Genomic DNA, 26,658 nt, shown 5'->3' on the forward strand with positions numbered 1-26,658 from the left:
TCGCAACAGGTATTCCACCAACAATTACTCCAATAACAACAGACTTTCATGAATGCTGTGCAACAACAATTGCACCCTATGCATATGGGTCAGCATCCTCGTGGAATACCCTTTCCACAAGATCCTCTTACTGTACTCGGTGTTGGAGTTCAATCGAGAGGTGTTTCTCCTCGGGCTCCACCTATTGAGACACAAGGGAGTGTACTACCTGTAGTACCACCACAGGACCAACCAGGAGGTACTCCACCTGGGGTTACTCCATGGTTCCCTCCTTATAGCACTCCTCCATATATGGTGCCACCCCCGTACTAGTATTACCTAACTTATCCTCCGTACTATCCACCAGCAGCCACTGCTGTGAGGTTGGTGGAATCATTTAAGAGACACTTGCCACCTATCTTCACCAAGGTAGGTAATAAAGAAATGAAAAATATATTTGAGGTGATAGAATGTACAGAACCTTAAAAACTCATATGTGTTGGGTTACAGTTAAGGAATGAAGTTGATTCATGGTGAAAGGCTTTTAAGCCCATTTTGGTGGCAACCCATCTAGAACCAACATGGGAACAGTTCAAGGAATTGTTCCTATTAAACTATTACCCCACTAGCTTCAGAGATTGAAAGGAGACTGAATTCTTAGCTTTGACTTAGGGAAATAATTCTATCCTTGAATACCAACAATAGTTTGAGGAGTTGTTTTACTTTGCCCCTCCGCAAATGAAAACAGCAGAGGAAAAGGCAACGAAGTTTCTAAAAGGGCTAAAGTATCCATTAGTACAATTTTGGGGGCCATGGACTTGAATGATTTTGTTCAGATTGTCTAGAAGGCCAAAACTATAGAAGACAAGCAGAAGGGAGAATCTTCCACCTCACCTGGACTGTGGAAGAGGTCCAATCCCTATGCAGATTTAGGAGACCCGAATAAGAGTTTACGTGGGCCGTATAATTATGGCCCATCATATCAGTAGCTTTATAGGTCATAAGGTTATATGCCCCGGTCAGCTAACCCGTAGACTGGGTACTACTTCCTTCTGCCTGAATACTAGCACAGTGCCTACGGTCCCGGTGCCACCTCGTCCTCCTACTGGACAAGGCTAGATACAGATGGCACTAGCACCAGTGCTAGCCTCTCAAAACAGGTGTTATGTTTGCCATTTACTTGGGCATTTTGTAAAGAATTACCCATACAAGCTAGCTGTGGTGCAGAGTCAGCCTCCTGTTCCTAGACCTACTTTGACTCAAGGTGGTCCACCTCAAGGAAGAATGTATGTATTATCAGCTAAAGAGGTTGAGGTAAGCCCTGATATCATAGTAGGTACCCTATCTATCTCGGGTATACCGGCTTATGTATTACTTGACTCTGGTGCATCACATTCTTTTATATAAAAAAGATTTGCTATAAAGATTGATATGACCTAGGGCTCTAGAAAGTAAATTGATTGTTAGCACACCTATATATAAGGTAGCACAGTTGAATGAAGTGTATAGGCCATGTTCTGTTGAAATAGGTGTGAAGAAGTTGGATGCCCAACTTATTAAATTTAATATGCAAAATTTTGATGTTATATTGGGCATGGATTGGCTATCTACTCATCGGGCAAATGTTATATGTGCCGAGAAGCAAATTAAGTGATGAATGATGATGGTGAAGGGCTTGTGTATCAGGCGGATAAGATGAAACAACCTAGAGATGCACTCATCTCTACGTTACAGGCAGTAAAGTTATTGGAAGACGTATGTCAGAGCTGCCTAGCTTCAGTACAAAATGTAGAAGCAAAAGTCACACCATTAGAGGAATTAAATGTTGTCAGGGAATTTCACAATATCTTCCTAGATGATTTAACCCGACTTCCGCCTGACAAGGAGTTAGAGTTTGCAATTGATTTGATTCCCAGAGTAGCACCAGTGTCTAAAGCTTAGTACCGAATGGCACCACCCGAATTAAAGGAGTTATAGACTTAGTTGTAGGATTTGTAAGAGAAAGGGTAAATACGCCCAAGTGTTTCTCCTTGGGGTGCCCCAGTTTTGTTTGTCAAAAAGAAGGATGGGAGTTTATGTATGTGCATCGATTACCGAGAATTAAATAAGTTAACCATCAACAACCGGTATCTATTGCCGTACATAGATGACCTTTTCAATCAGTTACAAGGTCCTAAAGTATTCTCAAAGATTGATCTTAGGTCTGGTTACTACCAACTCAAGATAAAGAGTAGTGATATACCCAAGACAGCTTTTAAGACCTGATATGGTCATTATGAATTCCTAGTGCTGTCTTTTGGGTTGACTAATGCGCCAGTAGCTTTTATGGACATGATGAATCGAGTATTTTATGATGTTCTTGATAAGTGGGTCATCGTCTTCATCGATGACATTATACTCGAAAATGGAAGAAAAGCATGCACAACACTTGTGAATCGTACTTCAAAGAGTAAGAGAGCAACAATTATATGCAAAATTCAGTAAATGTGAATTTTGGTTGAAGCAAGTTGGATTCCTTGGCACATAGTGTTTGAGAATGGGATCAAAGTTGACCTAAGAAAAGTAAAGCAGTAGTCGGGTGGGAAGCCCCCAAGAATGCCACAGAAATCAGGAGCTTCTTGGGGTTAGCAGGCTACTATCGACGGTTCATTGAGAATTTTCTCGAATCGCCACCCCAATGACCAGTTTGATTGGAAAGGGAGTGAAGTTTGAATGGTCAAAGGAGTGTGAAGACATTTTTTAGGAACTAAAGAAACGTTTAGTGTCAGCCCCAATACTAATGATACCAGAAGGTACCGGTGGAATGATAGTCTACATAGATGCCTCCAGAATTAGGCTGGGTTGCATTCTTATGCAACACGGCAAGGTAGTGGCATACGCATCTAGACAATTGAAGGAGTATGAGAAGAACAATGCCACTCATGATCTAGAGCTGGTGGCAGTTATCTTTGCCTTGAAGATCTAGCACCATTACTTGTATGGGAAAAAGTGCGAGATATTCAGTGATCACAAAAGTCTTAAGTACTTCTTCACCCAGTAGAATCTGAACATGAGGCAGAGGAGATGGCTAGAACTCATGAAAGATTATGACTGTGATATACAGTACCATCAAGGCAAGGCTAATGTGGTGACGGATGCATTGAGCCAGAAAGCTCAGACTGTATCACTTGCTTATTTGGCCACCAGCCCACAACTTAAGCAAGAAGTCATGTTGATGGATAAAATCATTTTGAATAAAGGATCGAACTTAGAGCTTGATCAGCAGTCATAAAATATCAAGCAATTAATTATATCTCTAGTGGCCCTACAAGTACAACCATCCATCAGGTATGAAATAATCATAAAACAGCCCATAGATCTTGAGTTGTAGAAAATCATAGTTAAAATTCAAGAGCAAAGGATGGACGATCCTAATTTCACAATAGCCAATGGTGAAGCACTATTGTTTCAGGGCAGATTGTGTGTACCCAATGACATGGGGATTCAAGACAAGATAATTAAGGAAGCACATAGTTTTGAGTACACGCTTCACCCCGGAAGCACCAAGATGTACAAAGATCTTAAGCAAAATTATTAGTGATTAGGGATGAAGGTTACAGTGGCTTTATATGTTGCTCAATGTCTCACGTGTCAGAAGGTCAAGGCAGAATGGCATCAACTATATCGCACTCCTCAGCCACTCCCAATATTGGAGTAGAAATGGGATATGGTTACTATGGATTTTATCACCGGGCTACCCCGTTCACCCAAGGGTATGGATACCATTTGGGTGATAGTTGACAGGCTTACTAAAACTGCCCATTTCATTCCAATCAAGACTACCTACTCCATAGACAAGCTAGCACAACTTTATATGGAGAATATTGTTTGCTCACATGGAGTACTAGTCAGTATAGTGTCGGACCGAGACCTAAGGTTCACATCTAAATTCTGAAAGAGCCTCCTATATGCCATGGGAACACAGGTGAACCTAAGCACTGCTTTCCATCCACAGACTGATGGGCAATCTGAACGGACCATACAAATACTAGAAGATATACTTCAAGCTTGTGCAATGGAAATGAGTGGCAACTGGGAAGAAAACATACCTCTTATGGAGTTTGCTTATAACAATAGTTATCAAGCCATGATCGGAATGGCTCCATACGAGGCATTGTATAGTAGAAGGCATAGAACTCCCTTACATTGGGATGATGTAGGAGAACGGTGAATGCTCAGGCCAGAATGATACAGATGACTTGTGATAAGGTTGATGTAATCTGCGAGAAAATCAAGGTGTCCCAATCCCGTCAAAAGAGCTATGTTGACAACCGTAGAAAAGATATTGAATTCCAAGAAGGGGAGAAAGTATTTCTGAAAATCTCTCCTATGAAGAGCTTGCACAGGTTGCATAGGAAGGGCAAATTGAGTCTAAAATATATTGGCCTGTTCAAGATCTTGAAACGGGTTGGCTCAGTAGCATATATGCTAGCCCTTCTGTCATCTTTTAGCAACGTGCACAATGTATTCCACGTTTCAATGTTGAAGCGGTATGTACATGATCCATCACATGTGCTAACTATGGAACCAGAGTTCTTGGAGGTGGATATGACTTACGAGGATTAGCTTGCTGAAATCTTAGACCGGAAGATAAAGACATTTCGTAATCGATCCATTGCTTTTGTAAAGGTGTGATGGGCCAATCGTTCACTTGAGGAAGCATCTTGGGAGAAAGAAGATGACATCTAGGCTAAATATCCTCATCTTTTTAGACTACCAGGTAACTTCAATTTCGAGGATGAAATTTTTAAAGAGGGGGGTAGATGTAGAGCCCTACTCTTTAAACCTGATTTATTGACCGATCAGTTTGGTTTGGTCTTACAGGGTCTAAACCGGAGTGGGTTGATGCCAGTGCCCTATGGTACATGACGTCAAGGGTGACGTCAAATGCGAGGTGGCCAAATAAGATTGAGCTGGTACGCGAGATGATCCGCACGCCTAAGCCGTGCCCGTGCACATATCACGAGGCAATGTATGGATAGGAAAGGTACATTATCATATTTGACTGAAAGGAACTTGGTCCACAACACGTGACGAGTGTAGGATACGTGTTAAGACTCCATTTTCTCCAAAAATATAGCAAGGTTGGCTTATTTTGGCCAACTGGTGGGTACGAGACCCACCAGTGTGACCCACCGGTTGGGGTAACGTGGACCCCAACATGCTTGGCTTGGATGAGCACGTGTATTCGCCCTAAAACGTAAATTAAAATATTTTGATCCATAAATGGGCAAAACCAAAGAAGCCTTACGAGAAATTTATGAACCAAAGTATAAATAGCACTTAAACCCCCTTTCTCTCTCCCATATTATGATTTCAGCAAAGTTTGGTGAGTGGAGTAAAGAAGAGGGAGAAAAGAGGAAGAAGGAGAGAAGGAAGGACCAACCCGTAGCCACGTTTTACCTTTTCGCCACCTGTATCTTCACCGGTGTCTTGAGATCTACATTTTAAGGTAAGTATTGCTATAAACCCTTGAGATATGATGAAACCCTTGTGTGTACAGTTGAATCTAGGGAATAATGAAACCCTTGTGTGATTTCCGTGAAGGATCTAAGAAGGAAACAAAGATTTGTGAGTTATTAAAGTGGTATTTGAGGTTGGGAGGAGAGAAATCCCAAGATTTGGGGTTTTCAAGCAAAGGTATGATTTCTTCCCCAAATCTTGTTAATGGCTTAGATCCATGGTACAATCAAGTAGATGAGGCTTAGAATGTGTGGAAAATGAAGTGGGAACCACCCTATTAGGGTTCCAAGAATTGGAATGGAAGAAAGAAGGAGAACAACAAAACCCGAGGAAAACCAACGGGTAAGACCGGTGGGTGTCTGACCCGCCGGTGCAACCTATCAGTCTTGCCTATTCCCTCTTGGTCAATCGACGGGTAAGACCAACTGGTGCCTGACCCACCGGTGTGACCTACCAATCACGCCTATCCCCTCTAGGTCAACTGGCGGGTAAGACCGGCGGTTGCCTGACCCGTCGGTGCAACCTACCAGTCTCGCCTGTTCCCTCTGGGTCAACCGACAGGTAAGACCGACAGGTGCCAGACCCACCAGTATGACCTGTCGGTCTGGGTAGATTTCACAAGTGTGTTCTCCTACCCACCTATATGACCCACCAGTTGCCCAAATGAGCTCCGATGGAACTCAAACTCACCAATGACCTTCTTCACGCTATTATACGCATCATGACCATATCCTACATCATTTATAGTCCCGAATTGGACGTATTTCTAAACTCCTTATCTGTGCTAGGTTTTGAGAAATTCATCTTCTCACTCTGGATCTTAACCATACCGTGAGTGCATATTCTCCTACAAGAATAAGTAAATGGGGATAGGACTTTGATTTTAATTTTTGGAGTGTTTTCGGCATCATATGCATTTATAGACTGTATTGACATTTCTGATTGCCATTCCCATGCATATGATTGATGAATGAATGATGCATTTAGAACTGAACATGATGTATCTTAAATTCTATATGCATGATTACTTGCTTGAAATCTTGAGAATGGATTTATCATATGATGGATTATGATGATGATATTTTTTGATCATGTGTGGGATTTCTAGACTAGATGCCGTAGTCGGCTTAGAAACAAATGCATTGTTACACCGTGGAATGGGACATGGAAGTACTATGCAGTTGTACTACCTCATGTAGGAGCATGTGGTTGGGATTTCATATTCCCTCATGCTACGACCCTTCCCAATAGTGGTTTACGTGTTGGGTTATCAATGGGGGGAAGCATCGGTTGCGGACCACCATACTGGTTAGAAGTACGCCTGGCCGATCATTAGGACAGTTGGAAACCTTGGTGATATATTCAGAGGACCAATCGTACTGTTTTTAATTTCTGCTATGGTTTGACCACGATTTACTTTTTCAAGTGTTCATGATGGGGCTTCTCCGACAACCCTATGGGCATATCACAGGATGAAGAACGCGTCTCGAACCTAGGGCATACGCGCACTTTGGTTGTGAGTAGCACGTTACCTATGACCTAGTAATGATTGTTTAGGTGGAATAGGATTAAAATGAATCTCATGCATATATTATCATTTGTTTTGCATTTGCTTGTGTGCGTCTTTCTTTCCATTTACTGAGCTACTGAGCTCACCCCTCGTGTACACACATTTTTAGATAATTTTACAGGCTATTAAGTAGAGGAGCTCGTGTCGAGAACTACCGACGAAACCCTAGTGGGGGATTGGTGGGTCCTCAAAGAATTCGAATACGGTGATGGCTGCCCGTGTGAGGATTGTGTTACAGGGCAATAGTGACAGATTCCATTTACTGTACTCTTTTTGATTCTTTAGGTATATTTCTCTTTTGTGCTCTCGATAGTTAAATTGTTATTTCTTGTGTAAATATCATGCCTACGGGCCCACATGTAAATACTTTATCTATAACAATTTGGGTATCAAGAGTATGGGAAATTACAGGTAATCATGTATGACAAGACTTCCGCTGAACTAAAATATTATATTTCATGATTACTTGTGGCTTGCTATGTTGTGGTTACTGTGTCTGATGATCCTAGTGGTTTTGGGTTACTCAGAGGGAACCCGGTCAACGGTCCAGTTCTATGTGAACGAGGAGTGACATTGAAAGTAGATTTAATTACCAAAATTGATAGAAACAATTCAAAATTGCTAAAATCTATGAAAATAATTCGCTGCTTATTAAAGGTGAAATTTTGACATATTGGAAACAATACTTCAATGATTTGTAGAAAAAAGGATTTTAAGTGTTAAAAGAAAAATATGGATATGATAGCAAGCACCTCAAAATTGGGATCAGCATAGGAAGGAGGGAAGAAGGGCTGAGACATAGCTTTAATCAAAGAAGACATTCACTCTAGGATCCTAGCTCATCCTTCAGATCCGCTGCCTCCATTAGCCACTTCTAGAACCTTCCCTGTGACCAAATTCTATGTCAACCCAATCTCTTTTTGTCATCTTTTCAGGCAAGGATTTGGTACCTAAAATTTTCAGCCAATCGTAAGCGTGAACAGAGACATTGTAGAGAATCACTATGGGTAATCCTGGTAATTTAATCAAATTAAGAAAATTTTAAATAGTTCTCTTTAGCAGCAACTTCCTTCCTCCAACTTTCATATTGAAACTATGTGGGTTTCTCATGTCATATATAATCAAAATAATATAACAATAGAGAACATGGAAAAAAGTAATTATCATTGTTTATTCTTATTTAATTAATGTGAAGTCTATATCCACCCATCTTTACTCATCACATCAATAAGATCTTCACTGAGACTCTGCAAAAAGTGAAATTATTTCCTGTAATTCTGGTCCCCAGAACTTCACCTTTTAAAAGTGGAATTCCTATTCAATCTCCCAACCTCATTCAAAATACATTCCTCAAGAAATAACACCTAGTTGGAAATGCATTACTTTGAAGGTAAACTTTTAAAAACCTCAATTGAGAACATTTTCAGCTTCAACAACACGAGAAGATAACTATAGAAAGCATAATTAATTGATGATGTCATATCATAGAAACAAAAAGGGAAAAGCTCATGAGAACCCTGACATGGTCAACTTAAATCATACATACATTTATCTTGCACATTTTATTCTAGAGCCGCTTATGAGTAGAATGAGCTTCTGGTGACTTTTCTTACCAAGAGAAAGAAGGAAAATCCAAGGTAGACTCCAAAGTCCTTCTCAAAACCCAACCATAGCAGCACTACTTTGGCTCCCCCTGGTGAGTCCACCACTTGAGTCTCTTGTATCACAGCCTCTATTTATATTGGTAGGATTGAAATACGTAAAATACATGTGCATTAATTTGTGTATACTACAAGTATAGCCAGTCATGAAGCAAACCGACCCCTCCCCTCTCCCATCCCCATAAAAAAAAAATTACACTACTTATATATCAATTTTTCAACTTAAATCTTTTGTTAAAATCAAATTATCCCAAATAAAGATGAGAATTTTAAAACATACTCAAAATATTGGGGCTTGACTTCTAATTCATTAGTTAATTTGCATAATTGCAAAAATTCATAACCACTTCCCTCCTACAGAATTCGTTTAAAAAACTACTATGATTTTCTTGTCTAAGAACCAGATATTCCTGTGACACTACCATGGATGCTTCTTGTCATCCAAGATCGAGAATGTGCTAGGTCTTTTGATTTTTATGTTTTTTGGTTGAGTAGTGTGGGTGTCTTGTTCTGCTGATGGCAATGCCGAAGGTGGAACATGTGCATCCCCTACTCTTCTAGGTGTGAGTTTGGGCATTCTGGCCCTTCTCATTTGATGTACTATATCTGTATTCTTTCTTTTTCTCTTTTTCATTTTAATATACATGATCTTTTAGCGAGAAAAAAAAAAAAAAAAAAAACCATTGAGGTTAAAATGAAAATATAATGAAGGGACTTGGTGGATTCGAACCACCTTCCTCTTGAGATATGGAATCATTTTCCACATCACAAGTACTCTACTAATTGAGCTAAAGACTCATTTTTAAATTATAAAGTTGTGATTAAGGAAAGAAGAAAGGAACCTTATGAATTTTTTTTTTTTTTTTAAATTAACAATGGTTGTACGGAATTAAATATTTTGACGGTCACTTTTAAAACATTCTGAAAGAAAACAAAAGAAATAACCTCATTAAACAAGGGATAGATGAAATTTCTTCTCATCCCATCCAATGACATAGAGAAATAGATAAGAGATGATCCAGATTTCAAAGACCAATAGAAACTTGTTTCTTACTATTGTGATAAGAGGCATTCAAAGAGTAAGGAATCGATATTAGGTTGAAAATTTTAAATTTTGTTCAAAGTGCAATATGACTCCTTGGCCGAAACATGGTGGCATTAGGGAACTGTTGTAATATAGACTTGAATAATGGCTATTTATCGATTCATATGGTTCAACAAACTTCTACTCTTCCTTTTGTTGTCTTTGATCGAATCCATATAGCTAACCCCATTGAGTTAGGATAAGGCTAAGTTGTTGTTGCTGTTGATGATGAAATAATGAAATCAAATATAGTTGAGGATACTACCAAAATTGTTCGAGAAGGCTTTTAGGAAAAGCTAGGAGAAGCTGACCCGTAAGAAGATTGACTGATAGATCTGTTGCCTCAACTTATCTAATCATTGAATTCAATCTATAAGATGGCATGGCTAAAGACAAAATGCAACATTCAACACAAAATAATTGCTGAATTGACAATGATAGGCCTAATTTTCTGAAATAGGTGCAGTAAAACAACTTCAAGTGAGATGGTTTCCTCATTGTAAAAAGATGAGGTGGTCCATAATATGGAGATAGTGAACCTGGTTCACTCACACAATAAATTGGTACCCTTAGGCCTGAACATGTAAATAAAGGTCATAAAACCACAATTCATTAAACATCAATCATGGATTGGGGAAAAGAAAAAATAGTGAAATAGTATTAATGTCGACAATGATTTAACAAAATTGAAAACAAAAAATGTGAAGAACTCAAGTTGGAATATGTATATCCACGTGAGAAAAATGGAACTAATGAGAAGTTCAGACCACAGATCAAAAACTATAATTTTTTCCTTTCCTACAATAGCATTTGTGTCATGGAAAGATGTATTACGAAAATTTTTAAAACCATCTAGAAATCTAGTTAAAGTTTCCTTCCTTGAACATACCAGCTATGTGTCTCAACTCCATGGTCAAACAAGTTCAAGATATATTAGTTGGTAAAACCTCAGAGGTGTTCAAGAAAAAATGGCAAATTTTAATATAAAGAAGAAACGCATCAGAATGGAGCCATTTCACTTGAAGGTACTCGTTTTCATAATAATTCGTAGATATCATTAGGAGTTCCCTATGCAAAGCCAAGCAAGGATTAGTATTATATAAGACAGATTGAAGGGAAAAAAAATTGAGAATAAGGTATTTTAGGCACGCAAGAGAGAAATTTAATAACTTCGGAACCAGACTTTATATGGGGATAATATTCTAGTTGAGTGGAGATCCTAACAGGTCCCAACTATGGCTAAATCCATAAGTCTAAGCAGGTGTGATTGACCTTACAATACAGTAGAATAAAGAATGCCTCCTGGTCTATAACCAAAGAGAGTGAGCACAATGGATCTTAGAGTCTTGAAATAAACTAACAGTAGCCATCCCAATCTAAAATGGTCTTTACTCAGGCGGAAAAAAGCAGAATATAGATCCAAATAAGAACTTATTTTGGCGAGCGGAACCTTCCCAGTTCTATGTGCTCCTGTCAATAGAATTCCCTGCAGAATATTGGCAGAAGCAAAAATCATGGGAATGCATAATTACTGATGTCAAAATTTATTGACTACTTAGGACTTCAAAATGGAATTACTTTAGAACATAGTCTAATTTTCTTTACCATAAAATGATATAAAGAGCAACCCAGTGCACAAGGCTCTTGCTACTATAGGGTCTAGAAGGCAAATATAAGCAACCTTATCCCCTGCTTCGCAGGAGAGGCTGTTTCAAAAAATAAAGCCTCATGCATATCATTGAATCAGCTAGCTTGGTATGGAGGACTTGAGAATCAAAGTTCAATGAACTCTTTATGGCTATGGTTACATGGAACACAAATGCAACAAAACCCATGAAACAACACCACCAACATTGAATAAATTGTTTAACATATCTGCCACCATAAAAAATTAAGCATATAAAAATTTCTACATCCAAATTATTCATTCTACCTATTTCCTTTCCTCATTCTTCCTTTCGTGGGAGAAGGGCTTTCAAAGATTTTAGCCTTCCAAGAAGATTGACAGGAATAAAACCACCCTTCCTCTAAGTTTTGATCCATCATTATTTTCAATTTCTCCTTGCAATGCAATACATAATGACTAGAGGAGTGTTCATCAATGAACTTCAATAAAGATAAATCATAACAGATCTCTGAGCATTACATGTTCAAATAAAGTTAAGAAGACCGAAATCAATAAGCTTCATTGGAGCATCTTCATCTCTAGTGGTAAAGAGAAAATTCTGATGCATATTCAAGAACAAGAAAAGTTAGTAGGAGGCAGGAAGGTGAAAATAGTATGGGGAATTCCATTCTAGATAATAAAGTGTCATAACAAATTATGTTTGCCTTTAATAATCAGAAATATGTTGTAAATCCAAACCTTTGGTTTCAAATCACGGTGTACAACACCTTGAAGATGACAATAGGCAACTACGCTTGAATTTGGAAAAGGTGTGTGCTACAGCCTAGAACCTAATATTTTCTATTTCAAAATAAGGTTTATTTGAATGACTCCTCTATAGGTGAAGATTAGCTATGCATGGCTGTTGTCAGCTCGTGTTGTAAGGTGTTGGGTTAAGTCGCGCAACAAGGGCAACCTCGTGTTTAGTTGTCACCGTTGAGTTTGGTATGGAACCCTGATTGCCTGAGAAGTGGAGACGTCAATCAGCCTGCCCCTCATGCCTAGGCAACACACGAGCTACAATGGACAGGACAAAGGGTGGTGATCCCGTGAGGGTGAGCTAACTCCAAAACCTGTCCTCAGTTCGGATTGCAGGCTACAACTTGCTTGCATTACTTGTAATACTTCAATCCAAGGGGTAAAAGTCGTCATTTTTTTACTAACAAGGAGCCAACCATCTTCTTCATTCTTGGTTATTCTTCTTCTTTTATTTATTTTTATTTTTTGCTAGAAGTCAGAATTGTATTAAAAACGAGAAGAGGAAATTACACTCCCCTCCCCTGTATGTTTCAAGTATTACACTTAGATCCCCAGTGAAGTTTGACATTACAACCGCACCCCATGTTGTTAACTCTGTTAGAAGTTCATGTTAAATGACTCATTTAACCCCTTCTTCTTCCCTAATCAGAAGTCTGAAGTTGATTCTGCAGCTGCAACTACTGCGAGGAACTACTAGGCTGATTTCGTGAGATCAAAGGTGAGACACTGGTCAATGCCTTCAGTGTTGATGTATAGTTATTTTGCTTAAGCATAGCCTAGTGAACTTTTTGAAATAATTTTGGAAAAATTAAGGTAAATCTATTCGATTTAGATTAGGGCAGAACGACCGATCTCCTAACAGTTCTAGAGTTTTAGAACCTCACATATGGTAAGGATTAAAGAGTTCTAGGCATAATGGGAAACAAATCCGATATGAAGTTTCAAAGATATGAAAACTCTTTATTCAGCTACTAATGTGGAGGTCGGTTTCCAAAAACCGCCTCAACATGTGGACCTCTCCGGAACTTCATAGAAACTTCTTTCTTCCATTAATATTATCTTCTCTCTATGCAGAACCAGAGATTTTCTGTAATCACCAGAACAAAGATGACCAGAAGTTGAAACAAAAGCTGCAAATTTTTCTCGCCTCCTTTGGAGCATTTCAATCCCGTTCGCCCAAACCAGTGTGTACGTTCTTCTATCAATTTCGATTTTGTTACAGCTGTTTCTTTTCGCCCCACTTTGGTTTGTTTGTATTTTAATTTCTCTATCTAGGCCGACAAGAGTTCCTGAGATCTAGAAGTTTAGAAAGCATTCCTGTTTGTTTGTAAAAGGGAAACAAACATCGGATGCTTGTTGGTTTCCTTCATTGGGTTTTTTTGATTTCTTGTTGGGTTCTGTTGAATATGTTTGGTGTGAGATCTGGGTTTGAAGTTTTAGGTTGTGGGTAGGATTTTTTTTTCCTTTCGTTTAGGGATGAGAATCTTCTACTGATATGCCTTCTACCAAAACAATATTATCCATGGCTGTCTCTGTGGTAGCTTCAACGATGCTCATCTGGACTATAGTGCAGGACCTCTTACCTGATGAGGTCTAAGATTATGTCTCCTCTGACCTTCGGAGATTCATGAACCAGTTCTCCTCCCAACTCACTATTATCATCGAGGAATTCGATGAGATCACAGACAATTAAGTCTATGAAGCTGCAGAAATTTTTTAGAGAAACCTGAAAGGGGAGACTTGGGTTGGGACTTTTGGGAGAGTGTTTCAAGCACAGAAGAACATCATATAAATTTAACAAGGGAAGCCGTAATAAGAGGAAATAGAAAACCTCGATCTTCAAGGTAACACGCTCTCTACGATTTAATCTAACTTTAGAACCATAAATCGCACGTTTTCTACGACTTCTCAAGGAAGAAGATGCAATTGAGAGTTGATCTTCAACAAGATGAACAAGAATCGATCGCCAAAACACTCTCTTCGATTGTAGATTTCAAAATGAATAAACCCTAACTCTCCATCTTCTTCTCAAGGAAGAAGAGGATAAAAAGTTAGGGCAAATTCGTCATCTCCTATAAACTAAGGTTATTTTGGGGTTTATGAAAAATTTGTAATACACTCAACGGTTCCTCACTCACGGACAGGGTACCGTTGATAGAATCTATAACTTAGAATGAAAAATAAAGTACATCAAAAAGAAACTTAGCTAAAGAAGGGACCCCACCTTCGGCATTGCCATTTGCAGGGTCCTCCAAAGCTATATGCAAAATCTAAACCTTGACTTGGAAAACATGTCACATCTAATTTCCTTTATAATATAGGAAGGAAATTCCTCCATGGTTCTAGAAACCCCAGTTTTGGCATCTGATTTAGCAAAGTAATCAACTACATGGTTTGCTTCCCTGTAACAATGAGAAATCTTCCAGGAAATTGTATTGAGGTAGTGTTGCAGGAAGATCCAATCTTGAAGAGCAAACCAAGAATAGACCTACCTTGAACAGCAGTGACAACAACCATAGAGTTTGTCTCTATCGACAATCTAGTTATCCCTTGATTCATGGCATGACGAATACCCCCCAATAAGCTCCTGAATTCTGCATAATAGTTTGTATTAATACCAAAGTAGAGCTTGAAGGAAAAGGAAACCTTCCCCTGGTAATCTTGCTTAACACCTCCACCTCCAGCACTTCCAGGATTTCCCATGGACCTACCATCAACTTTTAACTTTGCCCTGGAGCAAGGAGGCTTACTCCAATTGATTTCAAGGATGGTGAGGGAACTGCTTGGAGTCACGTGCAGCCCCAACTTCCTACAACAAAGAAGATCAAAGGCAGACCGAATGACTCCCTTCAAGTTGAGACTTGTCTCTTTTAGTGGCCTCAGCACCTTGCTAAACAGTAGAGGGGCATCCCTACCCTTTCCACCATGCCGTCTGTGGTTCTTTTCTTGCCAAATAACATTAGCAATGATGACCATGCCATCCGCCCAAGGGTACTTTACTGACAGAATTCTTCTTTTTCTCTTCCAGCAATGGAGGCTTGATCCTTCCAACTGAGATCAAAAAAAGACAAAAAATTATTCCAAATCTACTGCGAGATACTGCAATCTAAAATGAGATGGGTCAAGGACTCAGAGTGCGCTTCTCACACAACACACATGGAGGCTAAAGAAATTCTTTTTTCCTAATATTGTCATCAATATGTAGCTTTTCATGGCACAAACACCATCCAAAAGTTGACTACCGAGGACAAAGCATAGTTAGTAAATTTGCATATAATACGTGGATTTTTGCCGTATCCGAACGTTTCAATTAAAAAGTCATAATTTGGCGTATCAATCCGAAAAATATGTATTATAAGCGTATTTTATAGGTACTCATATTATACGTGTTTTAAACGCGTATAATACGTTTTATATTTATTAATACGCTTAGTTTGGGAAAAAAAATCAACCCCAAAAATCAAAACGACACTTCTCAATTTCTGCAGGGTTCTCAATTTTGAGAAAAATGTGGATGACACGTGTCTCACTTTCTTATTTCATTAATTCCAACCCCTCTTTCCATATTACCCCTCCCTCTCTCCTTTGTTACTTTATACCCTTTATTTACCTGCATCTCAAATTGTCCTAAATCTATTAATCAAATATCATGTGTCCCCCCTCTTCTTCCTATCTATTAGCCTATTAAGTCTACTTAATTATAATTTTGCCATTTTACCTTAATTATGAATCTATGTTATTACGATTGAAGTATTGAATATCTGGTTGAACCTATACATGATCTGATTCCAATTTTAGAGTTTGAATCCACATCAGTAGGGGTTGTTGTGGATTTTCTTATTTGATGAGATAATATCAATGATGATATTTTAATTTGTTAAATGATTATCCACATGCTATTATTATTATTATTATTATTATTATTATTTTGACAATATATGTTATTATTTGGATTTAGGTGTTTATAATAGCATGGGATATTAAAATTTAGTTATAAACAACTAGTTTTAGTTCAATCTTAATACCAAAACACACCCGAATTTTTGCTCCTGGATTTTTGCATAGCAACCGTGTTAAACATGTACTGTATCATTGCCGTGCACGTTTTATTGCACCAAATTTTTGAAAAGTATTGTTTCTGTATGACCCGTTTAATTGTTGTATGTATCTGCTCCCGTATTATTGCCATTCTTGAACTTACTAACTATGAGAGAGAGACTTCTCATCCAAACCAAATCATGCCATGGAACCTTAGGGCGCATTTGGTTGTGTAAATCTAATGGTCCATGTATCGAACATGGATGTCAATCTTTTGAGAGACATTCTCTTAAACAATCTTCGTAACTGAAAAATCGTTGGTTACCTTCAGTCTGTTACATCTTTCTTCCCAGAAAACTATTTGGTTACCCTGATTCTATGTAGTGATTTTTCCTCAAAAACTGTTTGGTTATCCTCATTCAGTGTGTGATTCATCTTCACTACCCATTTCACCCCCTTACCAACCAGTGCAATATTTCTTCCCCATCACCAGAAAAAATTATAAAGAGGATTGAACTATGTCCCCATTTAATCTTCAAAACATTGCACTAAGATCTCAAATCCAAGTACAAAGACCGGGATAACTAGAAACAAAAAATGAATTCGAGAGATAAAAAGAATTTTCCCCACAAGTTGAAGATATCAAACCAGAAGCATGCTTCAATATGGTAATATCAATTCCCTAATATTCAAACCCTCCTGTGCATCAGTAATTAGTTAATAACATTCTTCAAAAACTATGACAGTACTGTTATCCCAAAACAATATCCTACCTTATCCTACATTTCCAATTCTTTGTACCATCAAGAAATGTAATCCGAAGTATATAAATGATTGAAATCTACTAGCAAGTATGCCCATCCAAGCCGGTGGTGACATCCTAATCTGCTCCTGCACAATTTTAAACAAATGGGGCAACATTCAGTACACCCCAGCAACACTGGAATCCCACCAAGAACATTCGGACATGCTCAATAAGAAAGAAATCCCCATTTAATCTTTAATCTCCGTAACTTTCAATTTTTTACCTAATTTCGTAAAATAGGAAAGAAATTCCCAAATCTCCACTGAACAATAGCCTCCCAGATCTTTCAACAAATCCAAGGTTTTGCAGAAAATATTCAGTAAGATTGACAGAAATGGAGAGAGAGAGAGGGAGAGTGTGTGCGCATGAGGAAGAGAAAGAGAGAGAAATGAATACATTCGACAATGGGAGAGTGACCAGGTAGGTTGGCAGTGGACGTCTTCCTTCTTTGGTTGGAATGTTCAAAGGTATGAAGGTAACGGAGTCACCTCTGGTTTTGAGAAATAGCCCTCGATTTTTCACTCAAATATGGAGTACCCATTTTATACCATTTTCCAAAAATGTATGCCATATATGAGTTTAAATGCTGAGGTAAACTCAGCCCTGAATGTCATCCTTTACAATTTTGTGATTCTTAAGAACTATGTCCCTCCCATGTGAACGACATTCTATTTGAACCAAACACTTCAAAAAACAAAAAATTTTGAATCTAAAGAAAGACTTTCTGTAGATTTACACAACCAAAAGCGTCCTTAGGGTTTCTGTGACGGATGTCGTTCCAGAGATGAGCTACTTCCTATCCAAACACATTTTCCCAAGGAAAAGCTGACTCTTGTCCAGGTTGATCTTTTGCCTTGAGAACCATTGATACTTTGTAAAGAAACTATGGAGCTGCCTGACATATCTGATAGATCCATTCAAAAAGAAAAAAATATCATCAGCAAAAAGAAGAAAACCAGGCATCTGAACTCTTTGCGGGCCTTTGAGAGACTGCAACTTCTTTTTCTTAAGCATAAGATAGATCCCCCTACACAAAACCTTCTCGGCAAGAATAAATAAAAGGGGGGAAATGGGGTCGCCTTGGCACAGTCCTCTCTCAACACCAAAGAAGCCAACAGGACCACCATTAAGTAGCACTGAAATCCTAGAAGAAACAAGTATTTGATGCAGTCAGGCAATCCAAATGTCAGAGAATCTGAACTTTTTCGGAACTTGGAAGAGAAAGCTCCAAGCTTTCTGAATATCAATTTTGATGCCCTTACTGCCACCTCTAGTACAATCAAACATGAGGTTAGCTAACTCCGAAGCCAGGCAAATGTTGGATTGGATCACCTTGCCTTTTCTGAAAGGCTCCTTGCTCTTCTACGATAAGCTTAGGAAGGAGGGAGGAGAGTCTTGATGCCATAATCTTAGACAAAATTTTACAGAAAAAATTATGCATACAAAGCAGCCTAAACTTATCCAGAGAGTTAGCACCTTCAATTTTTGGGATAACGACCAAAAGGCTATTATTAATCCCTTTAGGAAGGATGCCAGACCTGAAAAAACCTTTCACTGCTCTACAAACATCAAAACATACTAGCCCCCAACAGTGTCTAAAGAATGCACCAGAGAAACCATTAGGCCCTGGAGAACTGTCAGGGTCAAGGTCCCACACTGCTAGCTTGATTTCATCATCACTTGGAATGGCTTCCAACCCGCTAACATCCAACTCATCCAGAACACGAGGAATGCAGTCCAAGAGCTCACCGTGCTCAACTACTGGGCTGGCTTTATGAAAAGACTCATAGTACTCCACCACATGATCAACCACCTCATTAGGGTGAGAAGCCATAGTACCATGAATGTTAATCATGAATTCAGTTTTTTTCTCCTATTGGCGTTGGGGAATGCTTAATAAAAATTTTGCATTTTCACACCATAAAATGTGCTACAAGTTTAATAAATTAAATATATACAATGGGGGTCAAAACCTATAAGTACAGGTGCTCTGAAGGATCTAAGTACTTTGCGTGGGCGATAGAAATCAACGCAATAGAGATGTTCTTCATGAATTAGGGTTTTACAAACCCTACCTCTCAAAATCTGGAGAGAGAGAGAGAGAGAGAGAGATGCATGATTTTGTATGTAGTGTGTGTAAAAACGATGGGGGATCCGGTTTGGAGGTTTAGACCAAACTACAGGAAACAGGGCTTAGACCGAACCGGGAGTGATTTTGCTCTAGGTCTCAATGACAAAGAATTGCCACCTAAATTAGTGTGTAAGACCCAAACATAATAACAAACAAGAAACCTATTAATTCCTCTCCAAACTGATCCAATCAAAGATCAGGTAAATATCAGATTGTAGTCAGAGGAAGGTGTTAAACATCACGGCTCACTCAGTTAATCTAGACTTCAACCATGGGCATGCTAAACCAATCCGAATCATGTGCATCATGAATAAGAAGTAAGAAAAGGGAGGCTTTGCAATGATGTTTACTCCTGCCTGGAGCCTGCCCTCTCCTACCTCCTGCAACCCTTCCCTTTGCTACTTTCCCAGCCCACTTACCCGATCTCCTCCCTCTCGGCTCTCGCAACCCCCACCCTGGGCTCCTTCTCCCAACCTATTCCCTCGTGCAGGACCACCCCTCCTCCATTGGGTATCCGTATCGACAATGATTAACATGAAAATATTCGATACCATGTTTCATTTCTTTGGTCCCAAATGGCGAATCTAAGAGAACAATTTTCTGGAAACCTGACTCCTATACCAGCTCTTCCCGTGATCTCCGCCACTCCCATGAACTTCGGACCTCACCCACCTCTCAAAATTTTGAAGCCACCAATTATATCACATGACAGAAATGCAGATAGTTTAGCCTCAAATTCAAGATTATTAATTAATTTTCATTGATTGTCATATTTGGACGTTGAAGGTTGGACGGTGGACGGTGGACCATTCGTGGCGGTTCATATCTGGGACCGCAGAACTGGTTGACCCTTTGGCTTAAGCTCAACAAGTCAACAACGACCTTGTCCAAGGTCGTAGGCGTTCTTAGTACTGTTGAGAGAGATCAAAAGAAGAACCAGTCCTAAATGGTCAAGACAAGAACCAGTCCTAATCCGGTCTTTTTTTAACAAAACATTGGTTCCATACGGGACGGTGAGTAGTGCGTTACAACGTTCTGTCAGGTCAAGTTTAAGTGCTTCTTTATTTATGTTGTCTCTTATAAGCCCCAAACGTGCATGCTACCAATTGACACAAAATGTTTCCTCCCCCATCGTGCATCCTCGTTAATTATGAATACATTATGACACTTAATTTAGTCATCCAAACAATCCCCTATAAAAAGGCTCAGGATAGATCAACTTGTCATCTCATCATCAACAAGAATCCAACTATTCAAGAAGGTGTAGAAGAGAAGAAAGATAACAAGCAGTCATGGCAGGCTTGAACCATATCCTCCTATTGTCCTTCATGGCTCTCTTGGCACTCACAGTCAATGCCAAACACTATTATTACACTTCCCCTCCACCTCCTCCTCACCACCCTCCACCTCCTCCTCACCACCCTCCTCCTCCACCTCCTCACCATGCTCCTCCACCTCCTCATCATGCTCCACCTCCTCCTCACCATCCTCCACCCCACTACCACTTTCACTTGCCCACGCCAGAAGAAGAGAATGATGTGAAGTCGATTGGCGTGCAGGGAATGATTTATTGCAAAGCCGGATCTAACCTCACGGCCCTTAAAGGTACTTATAGATATTTATTTTAGCTGAATTAGGATCTAAGGTCAGGCCCTTGTAAGGAGTGAGGGTAGGTTTAAAAAAAAAAATGTGTTCTAGTCGTAGGATATTATTCCCGACAGACTTGCGCTTAACTAAAATGGTTCAGACAATTCCCTCCCCCCACCCTTGGCCGAAGGTAAGGGGTATAATGCGGTTTTTTCTCCCATTAAAATAGGGGGTATTTTTATTTTTTGTCCATTCTTTTCGTCGCAGTGTTTTCGATTACACAATCACAACAATTAGGAATAGAAAATCTATGCATAAGAAAGACAACTGTTAGAATAAAGGTATCCATTGTTCTTTGATTTGATACATTGCAATACATGAGTAAAGTTTTGTTTACCATAAAAAAAACCCCTCACAAACCTACTGAGTATATTTGATGATCAGTAGAGACTCTTCGCATGCATAAAATATTAATTCTTGATCATCATATTGTAGGAGCTGTGGCAAGGATAACATGCAAGGCAGTAGACAAGCATGGAGTTGTGACAGGTAGCTACACTGTGATGAGTGACACAAACAAATCAGGATACTTCTTAGCAAAGATGTCCTTGACAGAGATCAAAGAAGTGGGAAACATCACACAGTGCAAGGGATACCTTGACATGTCTTCATCGATTTCATGCAGCATTCCCACTAATGTCAACAAGGGGATTACCGGATGCCCTCTTTCAGGCCCTCGCCTTCTCCATAACAAGATGCACTTGTACACTGTGGGCCCGTTCGAGTACAAAAAGGGGTTGCCACTTGGCCATGATTGAGGAGTCTTGCCACTTGTTTTTAGTGGCTATTACACAGTATTACTAGCCTTTCAAAAATTGATGATTTTTAATTTCCTTATAAATTTTGCGTTGATGTTGTCGATGTTAATCATGTTAAATGGGAAGATCAGTGAATCATGTGCTTTTATTAATGTGTTACTTTCAGGATAAGTTTTGATTTTTGTGATCACATGAATATGATGAAGGCCTAATTTTGATTTCCAAATAGAACTATCAAAAAATTTTTTTTTCTTGAAAGGCTTGGGCCCTAAACAGCAGTCGCAGGACCTCTATTAACTAAAAAGTTGTTCTATGGGGTAGGGTAGCGAAAATGAGAGGTATCCCTTATTAGATATAAGAGGGCAGAGTGACGTCCGGACGACCCCCCTTTCTTTTGGAAAAAAATCGTCTGTTTTTCTTTATCCATGTTTTTCTTGTTTTGCTACCTTCAGAAGACGACATGTGGTATTATTTTAAGTGAACGGTCAAGATTACGTTAAAAACCAAACTAAATGTAATAACCCTCATCCAACTGAATTAATCTTGACCGTTGATGACACGTGTCATCATCTGCAACTAGCAAAACACAAGAAAAACAGGAAAGGGAAAAACAGACGATTTTTATCCCTTTCTTTTTCTCCTCCCCTGCCCTTGCCCTTTTTCTCTTTTGCCTGCTGACTTTATTGTAACGTTGTTCTCCGTCATTAATAAAGTCCTTTTATCAATAAAAATTTCTATGTAACTTTTGGCTGACCCATTTAACTTGGGAAAAGACTAAGTTTGTTGATTCTATATAATTTCTGACCGACACGCAAACACTAACCATCTTCTTCCCGCCTTTGTTCGTAGTGTTGTCGGAAAGCTAGATCAGAGACCCCAAAATCAGTAGAAGAAGAAAGTGTCTCATCAGCAGCATCGGAGATTTCAAGGCCGGTGTCTCGAGGAGTCTCATAGGGTCTCTCAAGGAATCTGCTCGTTTCAGCTTTCAAATCCTAATGGTGTGCCTCCTCACCATTCTCTCCATCTCTCTGTTTACCTCTGTTTGTGTGTGTGTGTGTGTGTATACTAGTAAAATATGCACATGCAAATGTACATGTGGCTTTTGACTGGTGGCACAGAGAGAAATTCATATGCCTTGATCGACATTTGGTGGAGGTGTATGTATAATAAATTTAAAGATCACCACATTAATCTTTTTTTTTTTTTGGCTAGAAGATCAAAATTTTATTAAAAAAGGGAAAAAATAATAAAAAAGAAGTACATGATAAAACCAAAAAAAAAAAAACGGAGTGAGCCTCTACCCTTGGCATTGCCATCAGCAGAGGCTCACAACCGCTATCTGTAGAATCTGAAACGTGGGCGGCTTGCTTCATCTAGGTGTAGCTCGTCAGTGATTGAATTTGGCGGATCCTTGATTCTTTCCCAAGCAGACTTAACAGAAAAACTCCCCATCGGATCTAATTTCCATACACATTTATCTGCCAAGGGAACAGATGGGAGAGGCATAGCTCTAATTGACTCAAAGGCATAGCTCTAATTGACTTAAAGGCAAGCTTTATAAGTCTTGATTCAACCGAAGGCAGCTTCCATTCTCCCTTGTCTATGAACTGAGCCACAAAAGGGATATGATTATTGAAGATATCCTCCCCAAGACGAGATATGTCATAAATAGATTCGGGACCCATCCAGTTCTGTCTCCAAAAATCAAATATTTCTCCCGTCACCCATGGTTCATCTCTCATTATTAGCAACAAAATTCCACATCCTCTTGATTCCAGGCCAAATAGAGGAACCTTTGTAGCCTTTCTTGAGTCGCCCATGACTAGATAAGAATCTAGCACTAAGGAGTCTACTGAGATATGAGTCTTCATGTTTTACCTTCCAAGTTAGCTTAGCAAGTAAAGCTTTGTTAACATCCCTGAGTCTCCTTATTCTCAACTCAAACCACCTTCCCTTTTAGGCTTGTACACCATATCCCATCTCACAATAATTGCCTTTGAGGTATCAATCTCCCTGTCTATATGAAATTCCTCATCCATTTCTCAAGATACTTTATTAGAGATGATAGCCACTAGTAAACTGAGAAGTTATGCAAAGGCAGCCTAGAGACCATTGATCGAACAAGTTCAACCCTTCTAGCCAAAGAGAGGAGCTTACCTTTCCAGGCAGCGAATTTTGCCTTGATTCTGTCCATCACAAATAAAAGGGGGTCCCTCTTGACTCTTCCTTGGAAGCTTCCTTGGAAGATTTCCACACTCAAATACTTGGTAGGAAAATTTCAAATAGGAATAGCTAGCTCCTCTGCAAGCTACTGCCTTCTGTTTGAAGGGATCCTTCCTAGGAACATCTTGCTTTTTTCTAAGTTGAAGCACTGCCCTAGAAGCTCTAATATTTTTCTAGGAAAGATTTAAGGTTGCTGACATACCTTTTGACTGGTGGCATTGCTATTATATGTTTTCAGGAAAGATTTGGCTCTGACATCTTAGTTAGATTGAATGTAGAGCCCTGCTCTTTAAACCCGATTTATTGACTGGTCGGTTTGGTTTGGTTTTGCAAGGTCCAAATCGAAGATGGTTGATGCTGGTGCCTTATGGTACATGACATCAAGGGTGACGACAAATGCGGGGTGGTCGGATAAGATTGACCCCGTACCCGAGATGATTTGCATGTTTAAGCCATGCCCGTGCACATATCATGAGGCAATATATGGATAGGAAAGGTACATTATCATATTTGAATGATAGGAACTTGGTCCACAACACATGGCAAGTGTAGGATACATGTTAAGACTCCATTTTTCTCCAAAAATACAGCAAGGTTGGCTTGTTTTGGCCAACTGGTGGGTGTCATTGGTAGGTGCGAGACCCACCAGTGTGGCTCACTTGTTGAGGTAACGTGGACCCCAACATGCCCGGCATGGATGAGGTCTTGTATGCCCGAAGGTGTCTGGTACTTCACCAAAAATGCAAATTAATGTGTTTTGGTCAATAAATGGGCAAAACCAAATAGATCTTACAAGATATTTATGAACCAAAGTATAAATAGCACTTAAACCCCCTTTCTCTCTCCCATTTATGATTTCAGCTAAGTTTGGTGAGTGGAGTAAAGAAGACGGAGAAAAGAGGAAGAAGGAAAGAAGGAAGAGGGAAGAGGCTTCCCCCTTGGATCCCCTAGACACGTTTTACCTTTCCACCTCCGGTATCTTCACCAATGTTTTGAGATCTACATTTTAAGGAAAGTATCGCCATAAACCCTTGAAATATGATGAAACCCTTGTATGTACGGTTGAATCTAGGGAATAATGAAACCCCTTTGTGATTTCCTTGAAGGATTTAAGAAGGAAACAAGGATTTGGGAGTAATTGAAGTGGTATTTGAGGTTGGGAGGAGAGAAATCCTAAGATTTGGGGTTTTTAAGCAAAGGTATGATTTCTTCCCCAAATCTTGTTAATAGCTTAGATCCATGGTACAATCAAGTAGATGGGGTTTAGAATGTGTGGGAAATGAAGTGGGAACCACATTATTGGGGTTCTAAGAGTTGGAATGAAAGAAAGAAGGAGAATAACAAAACCCGAGAAAAATCGACAGGTAAGACCTATCGGTGCAACCTACCAGTTTGGCCTATTCCCTCTAGGTCAACTAGTGGGTAAGATTAGTGGGTGCCTGACCCACCGGTGTGACCTACCAGTCATACCTGTCCCCTCTGGGTCAACCGGCGGGTAAGACCGACGAGTGCCTGACCCGCCGGTGCAACCTACCAGTCTCGCCTATTCCCTTTGGGTCAATCGAAGGGTAAGACCGACGGGTGCCACACCCACCAGTATGACCCATCGATCTAGGAAGATTTCACAGGTGGGTTCTCCTACCCATGTGTATGACCCACCTGTTGCCCAAATGAGCTCCGATGGAACTCAAACTCACCAATGAACTTCTTCACACTATTATACGCGTTATGACCATTTCCATGCATATGATTGATGAATGAATGATGCATTTAGAACTGAACATGATGTATCTTAAATTCTATATGCATAATTACTTGCTTGAAATCTTGAGAATAGATTTATTATATGATGGATTATGATGATGGTGTTTTTCGATCATGTGTGGGATTTCTATATTAGATGCCATAGTCGACTTAGAAACAAATGCATTGGTATACTGTGGAATGGGACACGAAAGTACTATGCAGTTGTACTATCTCATGTAGGAGCATGTGGTTAGGATTTTATATTCCCTCATGCTACGACCCTTCCCAACAGGGGTTTATGTGTTAGGTTATCACTGGGGGGAAGCGTCGATCACGGACTGCCGTGGTGGTTAGAAGTACGCCTGGCTGATCATTAGGATAGTTGGAAACCTTGGTGATATATTAAGAGGGCCAATCATACTGCTTTTAATTTCTGCTGTGGTTCAACCACGATTTATTTTTTTGAGTGCTCACGGCGGGCCTTTTCTGACAACCCTATGGGCGTATCACGGGATAGAGAACGCCTCTTGAACCCAAGGCATACGCATACTGTGGTTGTGAGTAGCATGTTACCTATGACCTAGTAATGATTGTTTAGGTGGAATAGGATTAAAATGAATATCATGCATCTAATATCATTTGTTTTGCATTTGCTTGTGTGCATCTTTCTTTCCATTTACTGAGCTAGTGAGCTCACCCCTCGTGCACATACCTTTTTAGATGATTTTACAGGCTATTAAGTAGAGGAACCTGTGCCGGGTCCTACCGATGAAACCCTAGTGGGGGATTGATGGGTCCCCAAAGAATTCGAACATGGTGACAACTGCCTATGTGAGGGTTGTGTTGCAGGGCAACAGTGACAGATTCCATTTATTGTACTCTTTTTTATTCTTTAGGTATATTTTCTTTTTGCACTCTCAGTAGTTACATTACTGTTTCTTGTATAAATATAATGCCTATGGGCCCACATGTAAATACTTTATGTATAACTATTTGGGTATCAAGAGTATATGAAAAATTACAGATAATCATTTATGACAAGACTTTTGTTAAACTAGAATATTATATTTCATGATTACTTGTGGCTTG

General features: G+C 39.5%; 1 protein-coding gene across 1 annotated transcript in view; it reads left to right on the plus strand.

Annotated features, from left to right (window-relative positions):
• LOC122064849 (protein SEED AND ROOT HAIR PROTECTIVE PROTEIN-like) overlaps nucleotides 1-21,759 on the plus strand; it is a 31,023-nt gene extending 9,264 nt beyond the window's left edge. Inside the window, exon 2 of the mRNA XM_042628635.1 lies at nucleotides 21,278-21,759. Coding sequence (XP_042484569.1) covers nucleotides 21,278-21,600 — 323 coding nt within the window. The 3' untranslated portion in view covers nucleotides 21,601-21,759. The remainder of the gene's footprint in view (nucleotides 1-21,277) is intronic.
• The last annotated feature ends 4,899 nt before the right edge of the window (nucleotides 21,760-26,658 follow it).

The sequence above is a fragment of the Macadamia integrifolia genome, unplaced genomic scaffold (assembly GCF_013358625.1).
Source record: "Macadamia integrifolia cultivar HAES 741 unplaced genomic scaffold, SCU_Mint_v3 scaffold1794, whole genome shotgun sequence".
NCBI lineage: Eukaryota > Viridiplantae > Streptophyta > Magnoliopsida > Proteales > Proteaceae > Macadamia > Macadamia integrifolia.